General features: G+C 39.1%; 5 protein-coding genes across 9 annotated transcripts; 4 read left to right on the top strand and 1 right to left on the bottom strand.

The window, feature by feature from the left end:
• Positions 1–2,961: 2,961 nt before the first annotated feature.
• Coa7 (Cytochrome c oxidase assembly factor 7) lies at positions 2,962–4,520 on the bottom strand. The gene is made up of 3 exons (XM_017166175.3): positions 4,238–4,520; positions 3,832–4,121; positions 2,962–3,737 (listed from the first exon to the last, which is right to left on the bottom strand). The coding sequence occupies exons 1-3, from the start codon at positions 4,335–4,337 to the stop codon at positions 3,306–3,308; spliced, it is 822 nt and encodes a 273-aa protein (XP_017021664.1). The 5' UTR covers positions 4,338–4,520; the 3' UTR covers positions 2,962–3,305.
• Positions 4,521–4,641: 121 nt separating this feature from the next.
• On the top strand, positions 4,642–5,992 carry Rab21 (RAS oncogene family member Rab21). Its single transcript, XM_017166173.3, has 2 exons — positions 4,642–4,929; positions 5,005–5,992. The coding sequence occupies exons 1-2, from the start codon at positions 4,866–4,868 to the stop codon at positions 5,625–5,627; spliced, it is 687 nt and encodes a 228-aa protein (XP_017021662.1). The 5' UTR covers positions 4,642–4,865; the 3' UTR covers positions 5,628–5,992.
• Positions 5,993–8,260: 2,268 nt separating this feature from the next.
• FucTC (alpha-(1,3)-fucosyltransferase C) lies at positions 8,261–11,414 on the top strand. The gene is made up of 2 exons (XM_017166228.3): positions 8,261–9,072; positions 10,341–11,414. Exons 1-2 carry the CDS (start codon positions 8,261–8,263, stop codon positions 10,774–10,776), a joined length of 1,248 nt encoding a protein of 415 aa, XP_017021717.1. The 3' UTR covers positions 10,777–11,414.
• Positions 11,415–12,445: 1,031 nt separating this feature from the next.
• On the top strand, positions 12,446–17,495 carry stnA (stoned A). Of its 5 annotated transcripts, none has more exons than XM_070288253.1 (4): positions 12,452–12,558; positions 14,263–14,316; positions 14,578–16,118; positions 16,210–17,495. In XM_070288253.1, the coding sequence occupies exons 3-4, from the start codon at positions 14,789–14,791 to the stop codon at positions 17,493–17,495; spliced, it is 2,616 nt and encodes an 871-aa protein (XP_070144354.1). In that variant the 5' UTR covers positions 12,452–12,558; positions 14,263–14,316; positions 14,578–14,788. The 5 variants fall into 5 exon arrangements, with proteins under 5 accessions (XP_017021710.1, XP_070144354.1, XP_070144356.1 ...); XM_070288255.1 differs by having other exon boundaries at positions 14,760–16,118; XM_041774758.2 differs by having other exon boundaries at positions 14,275–14,316.
• A 147-nt stretch (positions 17,496–17,642) lies between these two features.
• stnB (stoned B) lies at positions 17,643–25,629 on the top strand. Its single transcript, XM_017166216.3, has 6 exons — positions 17,643–19,440; positions 20,025–21,300; positions 21,565–21,816; positions 21,898–22,079; positions 22,211–22,421; positions 23,232–25,629. The coding sequence occupies exons 1-6, from the start codon at positions 17,643–17,645 to the stop codon at positions 23,377–23,379; spliced, it is 3,867 nt and encodes a 1,288-aa protein (XP_017021705.1). The 3' UTR covers positions 23,380–25,629.
• Positions 25,630–27,009: the final 1,380 nt, after the last annotated feature.

The raw sequence follows: 27,009 nt of genomic DNA on the forward strand, positions 1-27,009 counted from the left end.
TTTTTGTACTTTTTTTTATACGCCGAGCTTGATTTGGTTTTATATTGTGTGTGTGCTATGTGCAACTATGTATTATAGTTAAACTGATTGTAGGCTAATACCAGCATCTATTCAGTGGCGAGTGTGTGTGTGGGTTGTGGGTTGCATTGTTTGCCTGTGTTTTATTTTAGTTTTTTTTTTTTTTTTTTTTTTGTGTATTTGCAGCTTGTGCTTTTCTTTTTGACTTTATTATTATTATTTTCTATTTTGTATTTTCGTTTTTATTTTTTTTATTGATTTCTTTGTTAATTTTAAGTTTATTTTTCGGGCAGCAAAGGTCAAGTCATGGTAGACCGATCAACTAATTACGAGTCAAGCGCAGACTCGTGCCATCGGGGCTTGGCACCTGACCCACTCCCTAACCTGGGTTACACGGCTAGAAAAGCCCATAACATATACATATCATAATATTTTTAAAAGATTTTTTCTTAAAAATCTATTCTAGGGTGTTAAATATTAGGTTAGATAAATTATTTGCTAATATTTATAAGCATAAGTTGGTTATGGTTATTTCAAGCCCCCTATACCAAGTTTCAGATAGAGAGATTTTCTTAAAATCATCTCTAGGGTGTTAAATATTAACAAATAAGATTAATATTATTTATTAGTAAGTTGGCTTTTGGTTTTCTGGCCCTATACCAAGTTTCAGAACGATCGGTTGGGTACAACGAAGAGGAGAACATTTTTAGAAACTCGCTTGTATAATCACTTTTAAGCTTCAGCCACAAAGTAGGCAATGCTTTTTGCAGTCAACAAGAATTCTTTAAAAATAATATTAATAAATATAAATAATAATAATAAAAATATTAATAAATATAAATAATAATAATAAAAATATTTGAAATAATCTTTAAAATTTCGAGAACATCTATGAATAACATGATGTATTTTTTTTTTCTAATTTTATGGATAATTAAAATTATTTTTTTATTATAAAATTCTGTTAATTTTATTCATCGATTTTCAAGTACTTTTAGAGCTCATTTTTATTTTTTTTTATTATAAATAAATAACAAAAAATTAATAAATATATTTTTCATACCTTAGGGGTTCTTGGGGTCTTGATCTTATAGATGTTTTCCGTGTAACCATATAAAAAATCTGTCTAACCAAATAAAGATTACTCATCGCCATATTAAGCTTATCTTCTCCGACTTGTCGGATATTTCCGTCAAGAAGAAAAGTTCTTCCAAACAATTTACTACTCCCCCCGATTCGAGTACATAAACATATTTGTTTAAGCATATTCTCGGGTTTACGTGACATCGCTCCATCTCCGAGACAGATGTACATATTCCAAAAGACCAGAGAGATATGATGAATGGAAAAGCAGCGAAAGTCAAATATATACACAAGGTGGGGTGATTACGGTTGGATTAGGGGAGGACCGAGGGCGGCGGCATTATCATCTAACTAAACAGCCACTAATTGGACAAGAGCGATTTTAATTAAGCGTCCATCTATTAAAATAGACAGTAGATGAGACGATTACCAGAGCACTACTACTATGCATATATATATTTTTATATGTATATATGTATATATAGGGAGATGCGAACACACTAGGACAGTGCGTTTAGTAAGTTTATAGGCTACTTAAGGGCACTTTTCTAATAGATTTATGTTTTTTTTATATTTTTAGTTAGTTATTTTTGAAGTTTTCATACTCATTTCTACTGTATTTATTATATACTTGACTCCAGTTCTATATAAAAATTGATCAAGGCTTTAAGACTTGGCTTACATTTGGTGTGGAGCTGCTTATGGGGGAAAAAAGTGGATAAAAATACCATAACTAGGTCAAGAAAGCATGAAATTCAATTTGGAAAACTTTTCTATGCTAGTTTTTTTTAGGTTAACAAATCTACATACCAAATTTATTTTTTTAGGAAATGAAATTTTTTATCATTTTTTTTTTTTTACATTTTTTAACACAAAATTGTGGAAAAAATTTTTCAAAATTTTGTTTTCTCCCAAACATGTCTAGATCGACTCGTTTTTTGATGCTAATCAAGAATATATATGATTTATAGGGTCGGAAATGACTGCTTTCCCAACTAAAACCATAATACCCTCCGAAAGAGGGTATTTTTAATCGATTTTTTATATAATAATTTTTTTTGCATAAATCAAAAATTAAAAATATCATAACTAAGTCAAGAAAGCATGAAATTCAATTCGGAAAACTTTTCTATGCTAGTTTTTTCTAGGTTAACAAATCTGCATAATAAATTAATTTTTTTGAGAAATTAAATTTTGGATCAATTTTTTTTACATTTTTGAATCCCCTTAAAAAATTTTGAAAAAAATATTTAAAATTTTATTTTCTCCCAAACATGTCTAGATCGATTCGGTTTTTGATGCTAATCAAGAATATATATGATTTATAGGGTCGGAAATGACTTCTTCACTGTTTTTTAAGCTTCTTACTGAAATTTTGACACCCTGCAAACGTAATAAAAATAACCCTTATATAGTTAAATATAAAAATATATTAAATTAATTTTTAAGAAAATTTAAATTAATTTAAAAAAAATTTTAAATTTATTTACAAAAAAAAATTTTAATTAATTAAAAAAAAAAAAAATTAAATATTTAAAAAAAAAATTTAAAATAAATTGAAAACAAATTTTTATTAAAAGCTTAAATTATATTAAAAACAAAAAAGCAATTCTGATAAACCCAAAACATCAGCAGTTGTCTTGTTGTACAACTTCTAGTATGGCCTTACACCTGTGAACCGCACGTTATCCGCACACATCTCCCTATACAAATAGATTTTAAATTGAACACGCGTAGCGCTCAGTCACGACAACATGGCAAATGGCGATCGCGAGTGAATATAATTGGGCGTGCGTTTCATAAATCGTTGGTTGGGCTGTGGAAAATGGAAATGGAAAAGCAAGCAAAGACACAGTCAAGTATTTTGGTCTAGTTCCTTTGGCAGGACTGGTTTGTATTTCTCTTTTTCTTTTGTGTATAAGGTATCAACAGAATTGTTTTAAGGGTTTCTTCTCTCTCTCTACTCCATTTCATGCTTCATTTTCGTTACTTTAATAACATTAACAATTAAAACTAGGAATTTTTTTCATCTCATTCTCACGCTCTCTTACGCCCCTTTTGGCTATGTACAAGAAAAATCACAAATAAAAAGAAACACAAGCTAATATTAGAGTTTTGACCTGGTTAAGGTAGGTTTTGGTGATAAAACCAAACAAAAAAAAAATAGAAAGAAAACATAAGAAAGGTTATAAAAGTCCGGTTAATCAGTTGGGCATGCCTACGCCCTGCTGGAAACCCAGTGTCTCCTGCTGCTTCTTCACCTCGTCATGCATCTCAATGGCCAGCTTCTTGTACCTTTCCGCCTCCTTTTCATTCTTCTCGATGCCATCGCCTCGGGCATACATCTGGCTGAGATTGGCGCAGGCATACATATTGCGTAGCTCGCAGGCCTTGCGGGCAAACATAAAGGCCTTTTTCATATCCTTGAGTACCACATAGTCAGAGTCCTTGGGGGGTGTCTTGGTAGAGGCAGAGGCGGTAGTGGGGGCGGATGGAGGAGCCACACTACTAGAAGAAGATGCAGATGTTGCAGCTGGGTCTAGCTTCTTTTGCACGCCGGCAATGTGCATGCCAGAGAGGTAAAAGCAGGCGGTGGCATTGTTCATGTCGCAGCTTTTGTTAAGGAATTCCAGGCCCTAAAAAGAAAGAAGATGTTATTACATAAAGAAAAGTCTCAAAGAGTTCAATCAGAACTGCTTCCCCTGAGCTTTCTAGAGAAACATCTCTTACCTTCATCACATCCCTGTCTATCTCCTTGGGCATTGAACTGGAGAATAGCAGCAGGCCAGAGTGTAAACAAGCATCTGGGTCATTCAATTGACAACCCTTTTCGTAGTACTGATACGCCACCCTGGGCTCACCCTTGCTGCCGCTCTTGCCTTTACCCAGAAAACTATAGTTGCCATATTTGTAGCAGGACTTTGCGTAACCATAGTCATCGCACGTCGACTTGTACACCTTGGAGGCCTTTTCAAAATCCTTCTTGATCCCCTCCAGATAATCGCCCAACAGGTGGCAGGCTGTAAATATAAATCATATGATTTATAACATATATTAGTATTACTATGCTAATTCTCTCGGAAAAAAAGAAGAAAAAAATCGAAATAGGTTATAATTGGCAACTGCCGGCGCTTACCTTCCGGCTTCTTTTCCATATAGCAACCAAAGCGATACTCCATGCCCAGCTTCTCCACGTACTCCTTCACATCGGACTCCTTTTTCAGGTCGTAGGCCATGGTTAGGTGGGTTTTTGATAGATAAAAACCGACAAAAGAGAAAAGAGTTATTATGAATGCGTCCTGTTTTGTTCACAACACACCAGTGTGACCGTCGTATTAAATATACCATAACATACAGCAGTGTAATCGATAAATAATACCATCTGGCCAAGACATACAGCAATCGATTGCGATTGCCGCCGTTTTCGGTATGTTGGTATTAATCGAAAAGTGAAAAACAAAACAAAACATAACAAAACGTGACAGATGAAGAAATTCTTTAAAAGTTTCGTTCTAAAAATACAAATTTAGTTGTACTTGTCTAATAATTCAAGTAAAGTGTGAAAACAAACAAATTCAAATCCCATATCAGTGTGCCCGCGCACTGCTCTTGCCTTGCCATTTTACCCATTGCCAGCTGCAGCCACACTGTCGGAACCCGAGATTTGCATTTTCCTCTTGTTTTCCTTTTTCGTTTTTCCGTGTCCCCGCTAAGAACCAAATGCCCATCCGTACAGGACCACAAATAATCGGCAACAACCCACAATGAGCGCTCGCAGGTCCAGGAGCGGACCAACGCTCAACTTCAAGGCGGTGCTGCTGGGCGAAGGTGCGTTTGTTTCGTCGTCAGGTGTGTGGGGGGAAAAAAACTAATATAATCCAATTGCTGCTGCTGTTGCTACAGGCTGCGTGGGCAAGACGTCACTGGTGCTGCGCTACATGGAGGACAAGTTCAATGCCCAACACTTGAGCACGCTGCAGGCCTCGTTTGTCACCCGCAAGGTCACCCTAGAGGATGGACGGCGGGCGCAGCTAAATATCTGGGATACAGCTGGCCAAGAGCGCTTCCATGCCCTGGGACCCATCTATTATCGCGGCAGTGATGGCGCTTTGCTTGTCTACGACATCACCGATCAGGATTCCTTTCAAAAGGTCAAATCGTGGGTACGAGAATTACGCCAGATGCGCGGCACCGAAATTGGCCTGGTCATTGTGGGCAACAAGACTGATTTGGAGGAGCAACGGGCCGTGGAGTATTCAGAGGCATTGCAATATGCTCGCACCGTGGGTGCCCAATATGTAGAGACGTCGGCCAAGGAGAACGAGGGTGTCACGGAGCTCTTTGAGCTACTCACACGCCTTATGCTCGAGCAGCGTAGCCAGCGGGAACCAGATGCGAGTCCGTTGCGTTTGCAAAATGCCAACAACGGTGATGCGGATGCGGTGAGCGTCTCTGATGAATCAGAGACGACGACGCCAGGTGGTCAGGGGGATACCGTCGGCCAGCGATCCTGCTGCGGCATCTAGCCGCCGCCGTCCCATTGTGATATAAAATAGTAATCATAAAAAACAAGAAAACAACAACAATGTACTAGTAGACCTGTAGCCGATGTTCTACCATCCTGTGTATATATATTATCTACTTATAGCGCGTGTGTTTCTGTTATCAACCTAAACGTATCCTTAACCCCTTGTATTGTATGTGATCCTCATTGTTTGTAACAAAAATTGCTCAGATATTGTTTATCGTTTTGTTTTCTCGGCACCCCCCCAAAATTTATGTACGTTTTGTAGTTTGTATGCGAAATTTCGAGTTTGCCATTTCGGACATTCGATTTATTCTTCAGCTCTTTGTGTGCGCCAAGCAATAAATTATCATGTACTAGCACTTATCTGGTTTTTTTGTTTTTTTGCTTCTGATAAGCGCTGAAGGGGCGGGGCTTTTTCGAGCTGAATCAGCTTAAGTTTAAATAATGAATGATAATATAGTAACTTGAGGCTATATTATTTACTATTATTATATTTTTTTTATTAAATATTCCTTACTTATGTAACTATAATTTTTAAGATTTATTCAAATTTATATGTAATATACATATGTAACCACAAATTAGGTTCTTAAAAGTTAACATTTCCCTTTAAAATATAATTTAATTTGTTTTTAAAATGATTTAAAATTTATTTTATTTACCACAAATAGTTATTAATTAATTAAATAATTAATTAATTTAGAAGCTTAAAAGAATTTTTTTTTATACTCACACTTGTCTAATCCCTCTTCCTATGATTATTCAATCTGCTTGATTTTTCTTTGATATCAAACTCTCTCCAGTGATATCTGCTCGTTTTCTCTATCTTTCTCTCCAATAGAGAGGGTACACTGAAAAAACACAACAACAAAATAAATAGCAGCTCTTTTAAAAGAGAGTAAACAGTACCACACTATCACACCAACACACCACCACCCTACCTCTACCACTTTATCTCAACATTCAGCTGGGTTATCACACAGAAAATGCTAGAACTAGTTGGGAATTATAGTGCCAACCAAGGGATTTTTAGTTATTATTATTATTTTTTTAAATTAATTTATTTAAAAATTATTCAAAATTTTTATTTAAATATTATTGAAACCCCATCTATCTATTTATATTCACTTTATTTTTAAAAATCTTTAAAAATTTTAAGTTTAAAAAAAAATTATAACAACATTTTGAAAAAAAAAAATATTTAAAATTAAAATTCAATAATAATTTTTGATATTATATTATTAAGATAATTATATTATTAAGAATGACTTTAGGAAGGGTATAAAACACAAAAAAAAAAAGAACAAGCAAGCAAAAAGTATCCAACAAATTGAACTTTTGCTATTCGAAACCGATTAATTCTCGGCTTTTGGTGGGTCCTTTGTTTGTGCCCCAACGATTGACGGAATAATTGAAAGCTAATTACACACCGATGTGATGGCTAATGATGGCTGTGGTCCTTGGTGGTCCTTTTTGGTCCTTTTGGTCCTGTTGCTGTCAAACCACAAGTGGGCCAATGGGTAAATATAAACATATTAGTGAAATTAGGGAAATCGCTGTAATTTGAGTGTTCGCTCGCCTTGGTTCATGACAATGGGCCATTAATTTTGGATTCCGGGGACAGCAGGACGAAGGAGTATAGTGCATTAATGTAATGACCACACAGCGAGAGAGAGAGAGATTGCTCTGGGGGTCCTATAGTCAAACTGCAATTACACGGCCGCCGCCGCCGCTTGGACACCTGTGCGGGTTTCCACAGGTGGGAAGGAAAAGGTACTCAACAAACCCCACACCTTTGCCATTTTTTTTTTTTTTAATTTTTTTGCCTGAGTCAGAAGTCACGGCGGAAAGTATAGGTCACTTATTTGGTTCCCAGTTGTTGCCGGAGAATGAAGCAATTGCTGCATTTGCTCAAGACCTTTCTGGTCTATGGCTTTGTGGTGGTGTTTACGTTGCTGACCAGGATCTTCAAGCGTTGCCTGGATGTCAGTCATTCGCTGGCCATGTGAGGAGAAGGAGGAGAAGCAGGAGGAGAAGAAGGAGCAGGAGCAGGAGGGAGGAGGAGGAGGACCGGCACTGGAAGTGGGTTCACGATATCGCTAATCTGGAGCTATGTTTACCCAGCCTAGAGGAGTGTGAGTCGTTGTGAGTTTCCCGGACTTATCGGCCGGACAATCAATAATGCCCGTTGCCTTATCGCCCTCGCACCTTTCTCTAAATGGAACTAGCACTATGACTACAGTGGAGACTGCCTATGAAAAACTAAACTAAACTTTATAAACTTGCAATTTAAAAATAAAAATTAAATTAAAAAAAAAAAAGCAAAAACTGTAAATTAATTTTTTAAGAAATTAAAATATATAATAAAACAATAATTTCTAAAAAAATATTATGGTAAATATATATAATATTAATATTTATTTAATTATTTTAATTATTTAATATATTTTAATTTCTAAAAAAAAAATAATAAAAAAACTAAACCCTGTAATTTTAAATCTAAAAAAATATTATGTCAAAGATTTATTAGAAAATCAAGACTAGAGGTAAATCCACTTTGTCTAGGTCCCACTGTGACTCCGTGCTCAGTGCCCCAGTGCTCGGTGCTCCATATCTAGCCAACCTAAGCACATGTCGATGGCTGTTCGATCGGCTCGGTTCGTTCTTGGCGGTTGGCGCTGCCCGCTGCTGCTCCTCCTCCTAGTCCTCGTTGCCACACTGGTGATCCTGCATCGTGTGGTCCAGTCGCCACTGCTCAATCAATATGAGATATTGCACAAGCACCTGGAGAAGACAGCTGCATCATCTGCATCATCATCATCATCTTCGTCTTCGTCCACACGTAGCATCCTCTTGTGGAGCGAGTTCTTTGGTGATCCACGCTGGAAGCTCTCCTGGGACACTCTTGGACCTCAGGAGCTGCGCGAAGAGCTCCATTGTCCTGTATACCAATGTGAGGTGACCAATCAGCATGATTTCCTGCCCGCCGTGGAGCTCTACGATGCCGTTGTCTTTCATGCCGCGGAGATGTTTCCTCTGACTCTAGAGCGAGTGCCCGCCAAGAGGAGCCAACGGCAGGCGTATGTCTTTGCCTTGATGGAGCCACCGGGAGAGACGAAACATCGTTTGGATGACGAGCAGGGTTTCTATAATCTCACCATGACATATCGCTTGGATTCGGATGTGGTGTGGCCCTATGGACAGATTGTGGATATTGAAACGGGTGCCGTGGTGGCACCCAGTCCAAATCCAAGTTGGAGACGGCCACCGGGGGTGGTGGGTGGTTATAACGACACGGAGGTATATGATCTCTGGGCGAGTAAGACCAAGATGGCCGCTTGGTTTGTTTCCCACTGCGAGACGCTGTCAAAGCGAGAGGAACTGGCCAAGAGGCTGCAGGAGTACTTTCAGGTGGATATCTATGGAAAGTGTGGAACACTCAGGTGAGTTATTATTTTATATTTATTTTTTTTTTGTAAATTATATATTTTACTGAATTTATTTAATTTATTTAATTTTTTAAAAATGTATTTTATTAATATTTATTTAATTAAAATTTATTTAATTAAAATTATTTTATTAAAATTATTTATATTTTTTTGGTAATTTTTTTAATTATTATTTTTTTATTTATTTAATTTATTATTGTTTTTTATTTATTTAATTTACTTAAATATTTAATATTTTAAATTTTCTTCAACTTATTTAATATTTTTAATTTTTTTAATTTATTTACTTTATCTATTTAATTTTTTTTATGTATTCTTGAATTTATTAAAATAAAATAAAGTTTTTTTTATAGATTGAAATATACACATAAAATTAAATTTATATTTTTAAAAAGTTTGATTTTAATAGTTTCACTTGTTTGTTTTTTTTTTTTCATTTCTTGATTTCACAACTAAAGTTCTAATGAATCATAAATTCTTATCAGAAAACCATTAGGCCTAGAAAAAATATAATCAAATCAAGTTTAACAAGAAATATTTTTTGGGAACAAAATATAAATATTTTTATTGGGTTTAAAACCATTAAAGATTCTCAGAAAACCTTTATTTTCGGAGCACAAAAAAAAAGGGTAAAAAATTAAAAAAAATATATAAATAAATACATAAATAAATAAAAAATAAGGAATAACAAGTAACAGGTATAGCTTATATAATTTTTATTTTAAATATTTGAAATAAAATAATTTGAAAATTTAAATAAAAATATTCCTTAAATTAATATTATTTAACTTTCATTTTCCTACTTAGTTTATGTTTACTTTCATAGAAATATAACACAACCTTTTTAAATACTATATAAACCTACATAGAATTTTGATTAATTAGTAAACTTTCAATTAAAAATAATTGTTAAAATTAAAATATGTATTTATAAGCTTACAAAAATATTTATGAGGTTTTAGTTATATTTAATAATTAAAAAATATTAACGAATGTTCTCTTTAGTTAATGTTTACTTGTACTAGAATATAATAGTCTATGAAATTTCTAATTTTTTCGATAAAAAAAATATTAAAACAATAAATAATAAATAAAAAAAGTAGTGGTAACCCAGCCAAAAAGGGCTGCGTTTTTTTTTCTTTTTTTTTTGTATTTATTATTTATTTTTAATATAAAGTGAAATTTGTTTGTTTCTTAAGGCAAAGTCTTGGTAATTTCCTGGTTCATTACAAAAATAATTAATAAATCTGAACCATTTCCAGCTGCGCTCGCGGTGATCCATACTGCGACGAGATGCTGGACACGGACTACCTGTTTTACCTGGCTTTTGAGAACTCGCTGTGCGATGACTACGTGACCGAGAAGCTTTTCGATGCCCTTCGCCGGAACATCGTCCCAGTGGTCTTTGGCGGAGCGGATTACTCTCGCATTCTACCGCCGCACTCCTACATCGATGCGAATCGCTTCGAGACCATCTCGGATCTGGCCCTGCACATGAACTTTGTGGGCGGCGATGCCTCGGAATATGCTAGCTATTTCTGGTGGCGGCGTCACTACCGTCTGGGCAGTACCTCGCCCTTCTGCGAACTCTGTGCCCGCCTCCATGAGCCGGGATTCAGCCACAAATCACAGTCCTACAATGACATTCAGGCCTGGTGGTTCAACAGTTGTCGCCTGGAGAGTAACCTTAAGTGGTGAACAAAAACACGACATCGAGCGGGATGGAGATATATATGTATATATATATATCTATTGTATATAGTCGGTGAAAGAGAGCGAGAGGCTCAGCGGAAATCGGAGTGTCTTGTGTGTACGTGTGGTTGTGCTTTTGGTTTACTTTTTTGGCCTAAACAAACATTGGCCGACATGTCAAATTGTTAACCACCGCGTTCTTTTCGGTACTCGGTACTTGGTACTTAATAAGATAAGATATACGTATTTATGAATAGGGTTATATATATGATTTGATAGTGCTAATGGGGACACGCGTGACTCACCCACCTGCTCGCCCACCGATTTTAATTGCGATCACTATCGGGGGTTTGGCAAACGGTATTGGTTTATTTATATATATAAAGTTTTAATTTACAGGTTAAATTTCTGAATGTCTAGTTAGAGTTAATGCTCGCTGTAAAGTGTAGGAAATTAAAGAAAATTTAACTTAACTTGCTAAAACTATTATAAATAATATATATGGTATATACACCATGTAAACTTAATACAAAATGAATTGTAATTAAAATGCATTGTTTTGAAATTATATACATATATCATTCTTTTAAATATACATATATTTTATAAGGACATTTTTTTGAAATAAATCAATTTACCATCAAGCCTTTCATTGATAAATTTATCAATTCACTGATAAATTTACCCATGCTAAGTAATTTTCTTGATAAATTCACCAATGGCATGTAATTTTATATATTCACCATTTGGTGAGTTGCTTTTTCATTAAATTCACAAATTTTCCTTAATAAATTTTCCCATTTAAAAATTCAAAAAAATATATAGAATATATTCTTAAAATTTTTTAGAATTGGGAAATTTTCAATAATTTATAATAATAAATAATTTATTAATTACATAATTATCAATTCTAAAAAAATTTAAAATAAAATAAATTATATTTTTGTTTTAAAATAAATTATATTTTATTTGTAAATTTTTTAGAATTTGCAAATTGCAAGCACTTTATTGATAAATTCACCTATGGTTATTAATTCACTTATAAATATTATAAAATTCATGCATTTGAGTTTACAAAACATACATATTTTTTAATAACTAAAAATTATAAAAATAACAATAATAATAAATAAAAACATTTAATAAATTCCACTTATTCCAAAAAAAAAAAAATAAAGATTTCCCACAACATTGGTGAATTCCATCAATGATTCATCATGGATTCGAAAAGCTAAATTCAATTTATCGCTGAAGCTTTCAGGGCTAAGCTTGGCTTAACGGTATCGACCAGGGCTACAAGTGGCGCAGGCGCCTCACAAAATAACGGAGAAATGTCAAGTGTCAAACGGTGGCCACGAAACAGTGACGTAGTTGACTTTCTCTCTCTCTTTCACCATCTTCCAGTGAAAGCTTTAGGAAGCATCCCGCAGGAGGAACAGGATGGCACTAATGACTTGGACTAATCAGCTGTGGGAGGCCAGGCAGCAAGCTTTCTTTGATAGCTTTGCCGCTAAGCTTTTTCAGGATATAGCGTTGCACGGTATACATATATACATACATATATATATATATATATATGTATATGTACCGTTGCCTCTGCCTCTGCCGGCGTCGCTGCTGGCGAAAAGCACTTCCCATGGATTTCATGACATTTTATTCATTCTGTGCTAGATTTCCCGATAGTTCAAATCAGAGGTAAAGCCCCGAAACAAACGAAAGAATAAGAGTCTCCGCATCGAAAGCGAAAACGAGAAAAGAAAAGCCAGGCGCATCAGCGATTTGTAACGAGTATGGAAAATCCGCTAAGCAAATAATTACCGTTAAACGGTGATTCTTCTCCCTCTCTCTCTAACTCTCTGTCTATATCCAAGTTTTATCCTGATTTCCTGTGGAATTGCATAAAGTATACATCATATTCTTGAAGAAAGTGCCGAGTGAAACGGGTTTTTTTTTTCTTGCTTTTCTTCGAGTTGAGATAAAAGTGCCAAGAGAGTGAGACGTAAGTTGCATAAGTGGAGAAAACATTTTTTTATAGTATCAAGTGAAACATAAAACAAAAACAAAAGGAAACAAAAACAACAAACGAGACCCTGAAATACAAGAATTTTTATTTCGCTAAAGTTAAACAAAGTCTCGTGGCCTCTGTATCCCTACATACAGATGAATTTCCGTTTTTATATGTATAAAAACGCTAGTGTGCCACTGTGTGTGTGTGTGTGTGTGTGAAAGTGTGTGAATATGTGTGCGTGCGTGGGTGCTTTCTCGCTTGCACTCTTACGCTTGCCTGAAAAGTGCGTCCTCTCACAATCATCGATTTTTCCCCTAAAAAAGCAACAACACAAATATTCGCTCAGAGGAAGGGGGGGACAAGGCGAATGGGAAGAAGAAGAAGAAGAAGAAGAGGTGGTGAAGGTGAAGGGAAAGCAGAGTACAGAGAGTAGAGAGAGGTGAAAGAAGAAGCAAAGTACTACTGCCCCCCATTTTGGGAGAAGAACAGAGGCGGCAGAGGGACTCGGATTCGTATTCGTCCTTCTTGCTCATTTGCTCTCATTCGCTCTCTTGGCTCTCTGTCAAGCTCCCTCTATCTCTCTCTCTCTTTCAAGCACAAGATGGAATCATCTGTCAAGCACATTTACCGTTGCCTCTGCCAAGTCCGCCTTCCGCCTTCCGCCTTCTTCTTCGCCCACCAAGAGTTCAAGAATTTGCCTTCAAAACGGAAATCGAAACCCTAGAACAAAACCCCATCTATCTCTTTCCATCTCTTTTCTTCTTGAAATCAATCGAAGACACTTTCAATATCAAGATCAAAAAATAATTGGAAGAAACGTATAAACCCTACTATGTATTATATATAGAGAATGAAGTTCTTGGAGTTCAAGAAAATTCAAGAAAAAATCTTGATAAATTCTTCTGTAAAGGATTAAGTCTTTATAAGAGTTTTTTTTCTTATTTTTTGATGTTTAAATATGAAATATTCTTTTTTTTTAAGGCTTGATATATAAATGTATAAATAATAATATCGAAATTACTTGTGACTTTGCCTTAGGGTTGGATAAATGCTTTTTGTTTTACTATTTCCCTTTTCTAATTTCAAGGTTAAAATTTAAATAAAATCTCACAAGAATTTCCTAGCTTTTTCAACTAAAACTAATTCAAGTCTTTAAAAGTTCTGTAAATACTTAATCATTCAAGATGCTTCAAAGTATCTCTTAGATGCAAAGTCCTTACAAAAAAATGTGTTGCCTACTTTTTTGGCCAGCAAAACTTTTCCTACGTTTGTGAATTTTGAGCTTCGACTGACTCAACTGTTGTTGCTGTTGTTGCGTTTTCCATTTTCCCTGTGGCGTGGTGGAAAAGCTTTGCCAAAATTCATGTGTAGGTACACATGGAGAGAGTGAAAGAGAGAGCGAGAGAGCAAGAGGGAAAAATAAAGCGAGAGAGAGAGAGAGAGCGAGCGGTTTTTCCATAGCCGAATTTTTTGCAATTTTGAAGATTTTCCCCTAGATTTAAGCAGAATCTGACGGAATAACAACCGAGAAGGCGGCGGTGAGTGGGCAGTAGCTTAGCCTTTGGATGTTAATATTTTAATCAAGCCGTAATTCACTCATTGTTCACTCAATGTTCACTCATTGTTCACCCAATGTTCACTCATTATTCACTTATTATTCATCCATTACCTACTCATTACCCACTTATCTTCCACCTTATTTGTCACTCATTACCTACTCATTACCTGCTCATTAATCAGTTACTTGGTTACTCGATGCCGGCTTACATAATCCCCCTTGTCTGCTCCTCCACCCGCAGTTTCATTCAATAATAATAAAAAAAAAAAAATCCTAGATAAAGATACAAGATTATATATACTCGTTCGTAATCCTGCGTAGACTCCAAGCCTCCAATTTCCTGCCCACAAACAAAAAATAAATAAAAATAACTAGAAACAAAACTCAACAGGAAGTGACCAACGTGTCCAAAACTATTTGCAGACCGATCTCGATGTCTCCGCAATTAGATAATGCTTAAGCTACCAAAGGGCCTAAAAAAGAAAAAGAAGAAGTCGAAAAAGGACCAGGAGCTCTTCACCGAGGAGGAGCTCGAGCAGTACAAGCGCGACCTCAAGGCGAAACAGGAGGCGGCGGCCAACAAATCGGACGCCGGCGAATCCGACGGTGCCGCATCAGAAGCTGAGCACGACCACGAACATCATCATCACCAGCAGCAGCAGCACCAATCGAATCAAGTAGCCACCAGTTCGGGATCAGGATTTGCTGGTCAAGAGGAGGATTCACATCATCATCACTCTCATTCACATAGCCAAGGTGCTGGCGCCGCTGCCGCTGCCGCCGCTACCGGTGGCGACGAGGAATGGGCCAAATTCAAGGCACTAACCTCCGGCGTTGATAGCATCCTACACAAGACCCAGGACGAGCTCGATCGGATTAAGAAGGAGTCCTTCTACCAGCGCCTTCCCTCGGCTGCCGAAAAGAAGAAGCAGGAGGAGGAGGAGGCCGCCCGCCTCCATCAAGAACGTCTCGAACGTGAACGTCAGCGTTTAGCGCAGATCGAAGCTCAACGCGACAAGCTAGCCGAGGCTGTGGTCCAGCTATCCGAATCCGAGGACGAGCATATTGACGACGAGGCCGATGATATCTTTGCCACCGATTATATCGAGGCTATAACCAGCGGTGAACTACAATTAGCCGTTGTTCCCGATTCCCCAGTATTTGCCCAAGACGACGGACCGGATCCCTTTGATACCGCTTACGCGGAGAAGGTTATCGTTGGTGCGGATCGTTCCAAGGGCAACAAGAAGCTAGTGAGTCTTGGGGCAGCCGTTGAGGTTCTATCCGGTCGCGTTGATCGCGAGCACGCCGTTGCCTTAGCGAATCCCAAACGGAAGCTACGCAAGGGTATCCAAAATCTTTTGCTTAGCGAAAGCGTTGAGCTAGCCGATCCGGAGGCGGATCTTTTAGCCGGAGCAGAGCCGCAGCAGCACAATCTCCTAGACGATCTTGACGAGGAATTGCCAGAATCAACGGCCCCCATTGATCTCAGTGTTTCGCTGCATTTGCATTTGATAAAGCCCAAGCCGAAAGAGGAAGACGACGACGAGGAGGAGGGAGAAGAGAAAGAGAAGGCAGAGCAGGAGGCAGGACTTCATCCGGATTTATCGGAATTCGATGCCCTCAAGGACGAGGAGGACGACGAGTTTGCTGAATTAGCTGCCGAGTCGCTAACCAAAAAGGAAGAAGTGACCATCGTTAGTCAAGTTCATCTACCAACAGCGGAGTTAACCAGCGAGGCCAGTTGGGCGGAGTTTGAGCCGGAACCGGAACAGGATACAGGTGAGGCTAGAAGAAAGAAGTCTACCCTTTGAAAATCTCTATAAAAAAATGTATAAAATTATCCTTTTTTACTTTTCCTTCTCCCCTTCAGGTAAACCCAAGCGTCCACCGCCACCAGTTCGTCCTGCCACAGGTCCCCACATTGTGCCCGGCGCCATCTACGTTTCCGACGACGACGAGGACTTGAATCCCGACGACGATCCCTTTAATACCAACTACGCCGAGCAGGTGATCAAAAAGACCACTGTCCTCGAAGAGGACGACGATTTTGATCCGCGTGCCGAAGAGCCGGCAGGCACTTCCTCACTAGCTGCTCCCTCGCAGCGTGATTTACTAGCTGGGAGTGCCACAGATCTTAGCCAGGTGGTGCCAGCACCTTTGGCCCCCACTCTAAGTGTTGACCAAGACCCAGAGGACTTTGATCCCTTTGACACCTCGGCGGTGTCGGCCTTGGTACAGCCCAAGGCCACAGAGCTGCGCTTCCTGGAGCGAGAGCTGCTCAACGAGGCGGGAGGTGGAGGAGGAGGAGCTGAAGCTGGAGGCAGCTTAAAGCACTCCTTGAGTGATCCAGATTTTGATCCCCGTGCAGGGCAAGAGGAACCTCAAAAGGAGCACTTGCCACAGCCCCAGGAGGACGCGGCCTTTGACGCCGCTCGCCGCAAATCCTCACTGAGCCTCAACATCCAGGCAAAGAGTGTGGGTTTCCTGGTACCAGCACCGGATCTCCTAGGAGTAGGCAACGAACCAGGAGCCAATAAGAAACCCCTAACGCCCTACTACGCCCCGGCAAGCAAGCCCATCGAGGAGAGGGAACGGGAATCCGAGGAAGTAGATCCCTTTGACACCTCCTACGTGCCGGAGGCCAAGCTCAGTGACATCGAGCTGAAGCACATTGAAAAGGATTTAGCGCAGAGCCTAAGGCATAGCCTATCCGATCCGGATTTTGATCCTAGAGCACCGCCCACACCAGTGCCAGCCGAGGTGCTCCTGGCCGTCGAGGAGAATATCAACATAAAGGTCTTGACACCAGCCCAGGAGCGCAAGAAGCTAACCAAAGGGAGGGGTGATTCCAACGAAGAGGAGGACGATATAGATCCCTTTGACACCTCGATAGCTGCCAATCTAAGACCAGGAGAGACGGAACTGAAGCTGCTGGAAAACGAACTGCTGCCGGAGACGCAACGTCAGAGGGTGACCGACGTCCTAGACGTTCAGAGTGACGCCCAGGAGTTGGGTTTAGGTGACAAAGTGCTGACGCCTTCGACGCACACCAGACCGCAGGAGAATATAGATCCCTTTGACACCTCCATAGCAGAGAATTTAGGGCCAGGAGAGACGGAGATAAAGCTGTTGGAAAGCGAGTTAATAGAGCGTTAAGGGTAAACAAGGATAAACAAGGTATAAAGCAAGGATAAACCAAGGATAAACTAAGGATAAACAAGGATAAATAAGGATAAACCTGGAATAAACAAGGATAAATAAGAATAAACGAGGTTAAACCAAGGATAAACCCATCCCTTCATCATGGCCAATCCCTTTCTCATGGACGACGACCTGGATGGCGGCGATCTGGCCGCCAATCCCTTTCTCATGCAATCAGAACCGGAAGACGCCAGCACGGATAATCCCTTTGGCTCGAATGCTTCTAATGCCTCAGCCTCAGGAGCCTCCAATCCCTTTGCCTTTGGTGGCGATGAACCCGATGAACCCGAAGCCGAGGCAGAGGCACCACCACTCAATGATCTAGATCCGGCAATGAGCTTCTTTGGCACCACCATCGAGGCAGAAGATGATGCCCTCAGTCTCAAATCAGCAGCTGGAGAAGAGGATGCCGCCCAAACCCAAACCCAAACCCAGACCCAGACCCAACCACACCCGCCACCAAGACCACAGGCACCGCCGCAGAGCACCCAAGATCTAATCAGTACGGTTTCCAGTCAGCTGGAGGAGACCAGCTCGGAGCTATTGGGCCGCATACCGGCCACCCGTTCGCCCAGTCCCGTCTCCATGCGGGATCTCCATTCGCCCAGTCCCACGCCGGACTCGGGATTGGCTGATCTCCTCGATGTCTCCATGGACAGTGGCTCCAGTGCCCAGGGTGGTGTGGTGGATACCGATTTAATGGGTAATGCTGCTTCCACTGGAATGGTTACCCCGCTGGACAATCCCTTTGCGGTGCCAACAGCTTTGCCTAATATTCAGGCAGCCACACCCATGCCGGCATCACCGGTGAAGCAACCACCGCGTCCGCCACCGCCGCGTCCAGCACCGCCACGTCCCATGCCACCGGGTCAGGCGGCGGCGGCGGTAGCGGCGCCACAACGACCACCGCCACCGCATCCTGTGGCGGCACCTGCTCCCCCGCCCGCTGCCGAGGCGGATGATCTGCTGGACATGTTTGGCACCACGACCGGCAAGCCGGCCAAACCGCCGCCACCCAAAACAAAGGAGGATATCCTGAGTCTCTTTGAGCAGCCAGCAGCACCGCCGGCACCCAAGCCGGATTTACTTCATGATGATCTCCCAGTGGAGGAAGTAACTCCCTCAGATGCCGTGGATGAGGAGAATCCCGATGGCACTGGATCGAGGGATGAGCCAATCTTTACCTCGCTGCTAACCCGACCGGATGAGAGCACCCATGACATTACATCGCAACCGCAGGCGGCCACTGGGTTGGAGCGACAGGCGAATCATATGACGGCACCGCCGGAAACGGCCAGCAGGCAGCGAGCTCCAACGCCGGATATTGAGATAACCACGGTGGAGGATCTGCCGCGTTCGGATGATGAGGATGAAGAGCCGGAGGTTAAGGTGGTAACAGAGCCAGAACCGGAACCAGAACCTGAACCAGATGCGGAGATGATTATAGCTGAACCGGATGTGGTGGCGGCAGCAGCAGCAGCTTTCGAACCGGAAGCGGTAGAGGTAGCGGAAGCGGAAGTGGAAGCCCAACCGGAACCCGAGCAAATGGACACTGGTCTGGACTTTCCAATGGCCAGTGGCCAGCTATCCGCCAATCCCTTTGCCAGTCCCGAGGAGGAAGAGGAGCCAGCCTTTGCCCCCGTGCCGGCGGCAGTTGTGGGTAATATATTTTCGGTGGATCCGGAACCGGAAATGGAAACGGAGCCGGTGCCGGCGGCGGCGGATGTGGAGCCCACGCCAGTGGTGGCCAGCTATGCAAGCAATATATTTGCTGTGGAGCCACAGCCCGCCGATGAGTTTGATGCCTTCTCGGCCAAGTTTGATTCGGTGAAGAAGGACAATATCAGTATCCTGGATGGATTTGGAGGATCAGGAGCCATAACGCCCACGGGCGGAGATGGTGAGTTATTTATATTTATATTTATGATGAGGTTTTCTAGGGAAATTTTATATTTTATATATATTTTGTAAAAAAAAGAGATATAGAAAATATGGAAAATAGAAAAAATATCGAGGAATATGGCGGATTCATCGGTAACTAGTAATATATAAGAGATAAAAGTCGATTATAATATATCTACAAATTAATCGAAAATAATTGAAATTTAAAATTTCATTAAAAATATTGCATTAAATATTTAAAAATTTAACTAATCAAAATTTTGGGAGATACCCATTTCTAAATATTTTTTTTACATATCTAGTAGAATATCGATTAATATAAATATCGAAAAATATCTTTTTTAATCCTAAAATATCGAAATAATCGCATAAATCGTACATTATTTTTCCACATTTTCGAATATATATGAAAGACATATGTGATAGAATTTCGATAAATAGAACAACATCGCCATGTTATCGATTAAATATCAATACATTATCGATATATATATATTTTCCAATATAACTCAGATCTCTAATTTTTCTCATTTTCCTAATTAAATAATTATAATTAAATAATAATATTTAAATAATATCCAGCTTGGGGCGACAGTGCCTTCGGCTCTGCACCCATCTCGGCCAGCGCCTTTGGCGATGCCGGGACCTCGGCGGACGATGGCTTCGGCAATGAGGACGATGATTTCTATGCCATGCAGGCACCCGCCCGTGCCGATTCCGTGGAATCGGTGGACAAGGAATTCAGCGTGGTCATACGCCCCAAGGCCGAGGGTTCCGGCGGTGTGGCTCCCCAACTGGCGCCGCCACCAGTGCCGCCGGCAAGGACCACAATAGCCGCCACAACATCTTCAACATCGCCACCGGCCACGGTGAATCCCTTCGAGGATGTCAGCGGTTTCCCAGCACCAGGTGCACCGCCCGAGGGTTCGGTCACAAGCATGAAGCGCACCGATTCCCAGGACACGCCACAGACGCCGCTCTACGACGAGGATGTCTCCCAGCCGCTGGAAGAGTTCCCCCGCCTGCACTACGTCGGTCCCGGCTGGGAGATGCAACTGCGTCAGCCGAACAAAAAGAAGATCACCGGTCAGCGTTTCTGGAAGAAGATCTTCGTTCGCCTGGTGATCCAGAACGATGTTCCAGTGGTGCAGTTGCTCAATCAGGCCGGCGACAAGCAGCCCTTCCAGGAGCTGCCCCTCCAGCCCTCCTATTCGGTCTCGGAGATCGGAGCCCAGCAGTACGATCAGTTTGGAAAGATCTTTACGATGAAGCTGCAGTACATCTTCTACAAGGAGCGGCCCGGCGTGAGACCCGGCCAGGTGACCAAGGCCGAGAGGATCACCAACAAGCTAACGAAGTTCGCACAATATGCCATCGCTGGCGACTATGAGGGTGTCAAGGAGTTTGGCAGTGATCTCAAGAAGCTCGGTCTGCCCGTGGAGCATGCTCCCCAGTCGTCGCAGCTCTTCAAGATCGGTTCCATGACCTACGAGGATATGAAACAGTTCTCCGTGTGCATTGAGGAGGCGCTGTTTAAACTGCCAGCGCTAAGGGAACGTGCGTTGACCTACAAAATGGAGGAGGTACAGGTGACAGCTGTGGATGAGATAACCGTGGAGCAGGATAGCGAGGGGAAGATTCTCAAGCAGATTGCCCGAGTGCGTCTATTCTTTTTGGCCTTCCTCACTGGTATGCCCACCATAGAGCTGGGCGTGAATGATATGTGGCGGCAGGGCAAGGAGGTGGTGGGTCGTCATGATATTATACCGGTGGCCACCGAGGAGTGGATACGACTGGAGGCCGTGGAGTTTCACAGTGTGGTCAATCAGCAGGAGTATGAGAGAACGCGAACCATCAAGTGAGTGAATTTAAGGATTTTTCTATCCATATAAAGCTCTTTATGGCACTCTATATATCACTATTTATAGCTTTCTTAATACCGATATATAGAGCTTGAAATTAAATCGATTTTATAATAGATTAATCGATTCTTTTAAATTATGCGTTAATTTCAATTTTCAATTTTGAATTTTAGATTTTTTTCGTACAATTTTTTAGAAAAAATCTATTTCCTGCTCTACCTTTGTATATCTCTCGAAATCTCCCTCTAAATCCCCTCTAGATTCCAACCGCCCGATGCCAACTATATTGAACTGCTGCGCTTCCGCGTTCGTCCGCCCAAGAATCGCGAACTTCCGCTCCAGCTGAAGGCCACCTGGTGTGTCACTGGCAACAAGGTTGAGCTTCGTGCCGATATCCTTGTGCCGGGTTTTACCTCCCGCAAGCTAGGACAGATACCCTGCGAAGATGTCTCGGTGCGCTTCCCCATACCCGAGTGTTGGATCTATCTGTTCCGGGTTGAGAAGCATTTCAGGTGGGTAACTATGGCAGTACAGGACATATACCTACAGAAACCTAATCTCTCTTCCTCTCTGGGGGGGTTGTTCTGGAGCAGATATGGTTCTGTAAAGTCGGCACATCGACGCACGGGCAAGATCAAGGGCATCGAACGCATTCTGGGAGCCGTGGACACGCTGCAGGAATCCCTAATTGAGGTGACCTCCGGTCAGGCCAAGTACGAGCATCATCATAGGGCCATTGTGTGGCGATGTCCTCGCTTGCCCAAAGAGGGTCAGGGTAAGTAAGGGGGGAAGACTAGGGGAAGACAAGGAAACCAACAGGGTATCCAAGGAGTCATCGGTTTGAGTCAAAAAAAATCTTGGATATTTAGAAATCAGTTTTAACCATTTTTTAATATCCCCGCCCAGGTGCCTATACCACCCATCAGCTGGTCTGCCGTATGGCCCTCACCTCGTACGATCAGATACCCAGCGAACTGGCGCCATACGCATTCGTGGAGTTCACCATGCCCGCCACGCAGGTCTCGCATACCACCGTGCGCTCAGTGAGTGTCCAGGATTCGGATGCCGATGAGCCGCCGGAGAAGTATGTCCGCTACTTGGCACGGCACGAGTACAAGTGAGTCGAGAAACATTAAAAACTATGCCTAAAAACAGAGTTCAAAGTTAACGTTCACTTTAACCCTAACTTGAAATTATTTTAAATTTTATTATATATTTTACTTAAGTTAACATTTGTTAAGTTTTTAGAATATAAGATTTAGAAGAGTATTTAGGAGAGTTTTAATCCCGAGTTAAAAGCTTATTTCTAGCTAACCCTCTGGTTAAAGTTTGGTTAGTAATTATTTAATTGAATTTAATTATATATATATTACTATATTTTTATTTTTAAAAATATAAACTCTTTTAAAGTAATATATTTAATTGCTTGAAAATCATTTTAAAATAATTTTAATCCTCCTGTTAAAGCTGTTAACCACAGGGGCTTAAAGTTTAAGTTTTCCTGGACTTAAAAATATTTTTAGGGAGCTAAAAAATATATATTTAAATTTTGTAAAACCTAAAACTGTTTATAATTTTAGAATTTCATATGTTAAAGTTTTTTTTAAACCAAATTTAACCCACTGTTTAATTTGTTCATGAAAAATCTTTTCAAGAAAATAAATATATATTGTTTTTCTGTTTTTATATTTAGTTTAAAGTTTAAAAGATAAATACGATTTATTTTTTAATAATTTAATAGTTTAATTTTTTAATTAATTAATTAAACAGGCAGGTTTTAGCTAAACACTTTTTTTTCATTTACCTTTTTTACTTTGAAAACTTTATAAAAATTATTTTATTTAAACAGAACTTTGGTGAAAACTCTGAGAAAACCCCTGGAAATATTTTGACACCTACTATATTATATATTATATTTTTTTTCAAGGGTTGGCATCGAGACCACGCACGGCGAGTCCACGAACGCGTACCTGGCGGCAACGCGTCCAATTCGCGAGGAGACGACGACCAGCTCGGCCCCAAAGCCGACGGCATCTCCAGTTCCGCCCAGCGATTCGGACACGGATTCCAACTAAGCGAAAAAACGGAAACCGGAAACCGGAAATAGGAAACCGTAAAAATCAAATCCCCAAAAAAAAAAGCAAAAACCGAATGGCAGGGCAAACACAAAGCGGCTTTCTGTAGATATTCCTCGTGCATGGTTTACCCAAAAAAAAAAAACAAAAATCGTTCTTGTTATATACATATTATATATACGCATAGATATATCTGGCCCCCCCAATATATACCTACCTACCAACCTACCTATATATATATATATATATATATATTCTATATATATATGCATATATATTTTTCATGCGCGTTTCGCCGCAATTTTCCCCTCTAGCTTGTGCAGCGTGTTCATCGCTTCAAAGTTAGGTAAAGATTAGTTGACAATAATGTTAAGAGGAGCAGCTGAAGAGATGAACGATGAAACGATGACGCGATGAAACGATAACCGATAATGATGACGATGATACTGATAACTGATAAACGATCGATGGAGAGGCTCATGATGAACACTGTGTAAAAAGCCAAAGGAGAAGGAAAGAACGTCAACTCAATACTGGAGGAACTGGATATGTTAGCTAGAGCATCATACATCTATATATATATATATATATATCCTCTGATCTAAAACCTAATCACCACAACACCTAACTTTACTAAACTGCGTTACTTGTAGCCATACGATCACGTTAAAGTTAATCAATATCAGACCAGAAATCGTACGTAAAGTCAACCCATACATATGCATAGGGATAATGGTTATAATCACAGACACTAAAAACCACACTAAACGATATATATATACATATATATATACTCTATATACGCCGATGTAATCTGATCTGAGTTAGGGGATTAAGCCACAAGTGACAAGCAATTTCGCCAGACATACAAAAGTACATACATATAAAAATCGTTCTCAGTGTTAGTAAATGCCCTTTTTTCCCCCTCAAAAAAAACGAAAGCTCAACACTGGAGGGCACACGCACACATAGACAAAAACACACACACTCACACATATAAACGCTGAGACAAAGATGGAAACGAGCTGCCAGCTTTACCAACACTGAACCTAACGGGATAAGCTGCCAGCTTTACATAGGGTTAACCAACACTGAATGTAACGAGACAATGCGAGCTGCCAGCTTTAACCAACACTGGAGGTCAAGCAAAAAAAAAAAAAAAAAAATTGCTAAATGCGAATTGCGAACTGCGACTATCCATAGCCACATCTCAGATACACTTTAAGCTTTACGTATACCATTTGATTTAACGATAAATTTAGAGATGAAACTTCAGAAACTCAGCAGAAGCGAAAGCGGAAGCGGAAATGGCTAAAGGAAAAGCATATTCAAATGTTATTGTTGTGAATCAAATTTAAATTATATTCAAAACTAAACAAACTAAAGGTAAAAAAAAAGTAAAAGTAAAAACCATATAGGCAAATCATCTTTGTTGAAGCAAAAACTAGGAGATGGGTTAATCGAAAGCTAAACTAAAAAAAATCGAAGAAGATATTCATAAACTATATGCCACACGTATTTGATTGATTAATTGATTGATTGAGTTAACTAGCAAGATTGCCTAATAATAGATTTGTTAATTGAGTGTTAAATATGAATATATATATCTATGTATATTCCACTCTCACCTCTAAGCCTCTGTTCGATTATCTATCGAAATCTATCGAGATTTATCGATAACGTTAAAAACCAAAACCCTAGTCCAAACATTGCCATACTCCATACACTCAAACTACTCACGAATTGAAGAATTATAATAGAGAATATGTATATTGTATCCCTAAGGAATCCTCAAAACCCCACTCCCCTTCCCCCCAGAGTCCTCTCATTCATGTATTGTATGTTACATTATTTACCTACGTTTAATTCTACATATATTATATATCGTCTATAACATATGTATTGTATGTACAATAAAAACAAAAAAATGAAACACTCACATGTTATATATATATATTAATTATATATATATATATTAATTATACAAAATTCACGGCCCTCGGCTGCAATATATAGCCCAAATCCTAGTAGGAAAATGGGTTTAATTGCAGCCTGGACTGGTCGTTATTATACAAAACAAAAGAAAAAAGCTAAATGGTATATTAACCGATCAACTAAATACAATATATTGAATTATTATGAACCGAAAACCGACAAGAAACAAAACCAAAACAACAAAAGCATTATGATGGAACATTACCTAGTCAAAAAATGAGAAAATAAATATTGAAACAACAAATATTAAGCAATGCAATTTGTAGTTTTTATTTATTTAGGGGGAAAAAGGGGACTATTTTTAAATTTTATATATAATATATATATTTACAATTTTTATTATTATATTTATTTAAGTTTATATTAAAATTTAAAAATTATTAAAATGTAAGTATATTAATTTAAATTATGTATTAAATTAAAATTCTATAATTTAAATTATATGAATTATTTAATTAATTTTAAATATATATTAAGTGTAACATATATTTATTAATATATGTGATTTATTGTATTAATTAAAAATTCTAAACATTACATTTTAAAAAGATATATTAAAATATATAGATTTTATTTATTATTTAAAAACTATTAAAAAATAAAATAATATATATTTTATTGTTTATTTTCTTAATTAAAATGATATATTTTATATTAAAATTCTGTTTATTAAAATATAAGCATTATTTTATTAATTGATTTATATTTATTAAATGTAAAGTTTTATTTTATTTAAAAATTATGCAAAATACAAGCTTCATTTTATTAAATAAAATTATATATTTGGTTAAAATTTTATATAAAAAAATATAAGATTGATTTTATTAATTTAAAACTCTACATTAATTTTAAATTATTTATAGTATTATTATAAGCTTTAATTTATTTATTTTAAATTACAAATATTAAAATATATGCTATATTTTATGAATTTAAATACAAAAGTTCACTTTCTTGTTTCTTCAAGAGCCACAGGACTTAAAAAATTATTATTATAATTCCTCCTTATAATCTATTCCGATAAAACTTTGCAAAACTAAAAATCTTGAGCTTCTAGCAACCAGGAAGGACTTGCCCTTGGCTTCATTTATCATCAACAGTTGTGGCCATGTCTTTTGTGGAAGATTTTATTATTATTATTTCTTTATTTCTTCATAATTTGATACATCATGCCCAGAGAGAGAGGGAGACGGACCTTCATCCTGGCACTGCAGCAGATTTTTGGCTGCATGTTTGGGGCCATTTATCATGGGGGATGCTTGGCTGCCGGATGCTGCTGCAATCAGTACACACACATAGACACACATGTGATTCTGGCGGAGATTTGGCCATGAAGTCCTCATAAAATATTATGTTCAACTTTTGCGGCCAGTCCTTGTGGAATCCCTTTGGAAGCCCGTGACGTGACTGTTTTTTTTTTTTTTGTTTTTTGGAGTCAAATAAATCTGACATTTCCGTGCTACACATGTACTAGCTCTCGCTCTCTCTATATGTATATTTATATATATATACATATATATAAAGCCTATATATATTTGGGAATTTACCATTTAATTTTGGGCATACTTTCTCCTATTTTTTGCGGCACCTGGCTGGGCCTAATGAGTTTACTTCCGATTCGCTGGATTCCAGCTT

This window comes from Drosophila kikkawai, chromosome X (assembly GCF_030179895.1).
Source record: "Drosophila kikkawai strain 14028-0561.14 chromosome X, DkikHiC1v2, whole genome shotgun sequence".
In the NCBI taxonomy this organism is placed as follows: Eukaryota; Metazoa; Arthropoda; class Insecta; order Diptera; family Drosophilidae; genus Drosophila; species Drosophila kikkawai.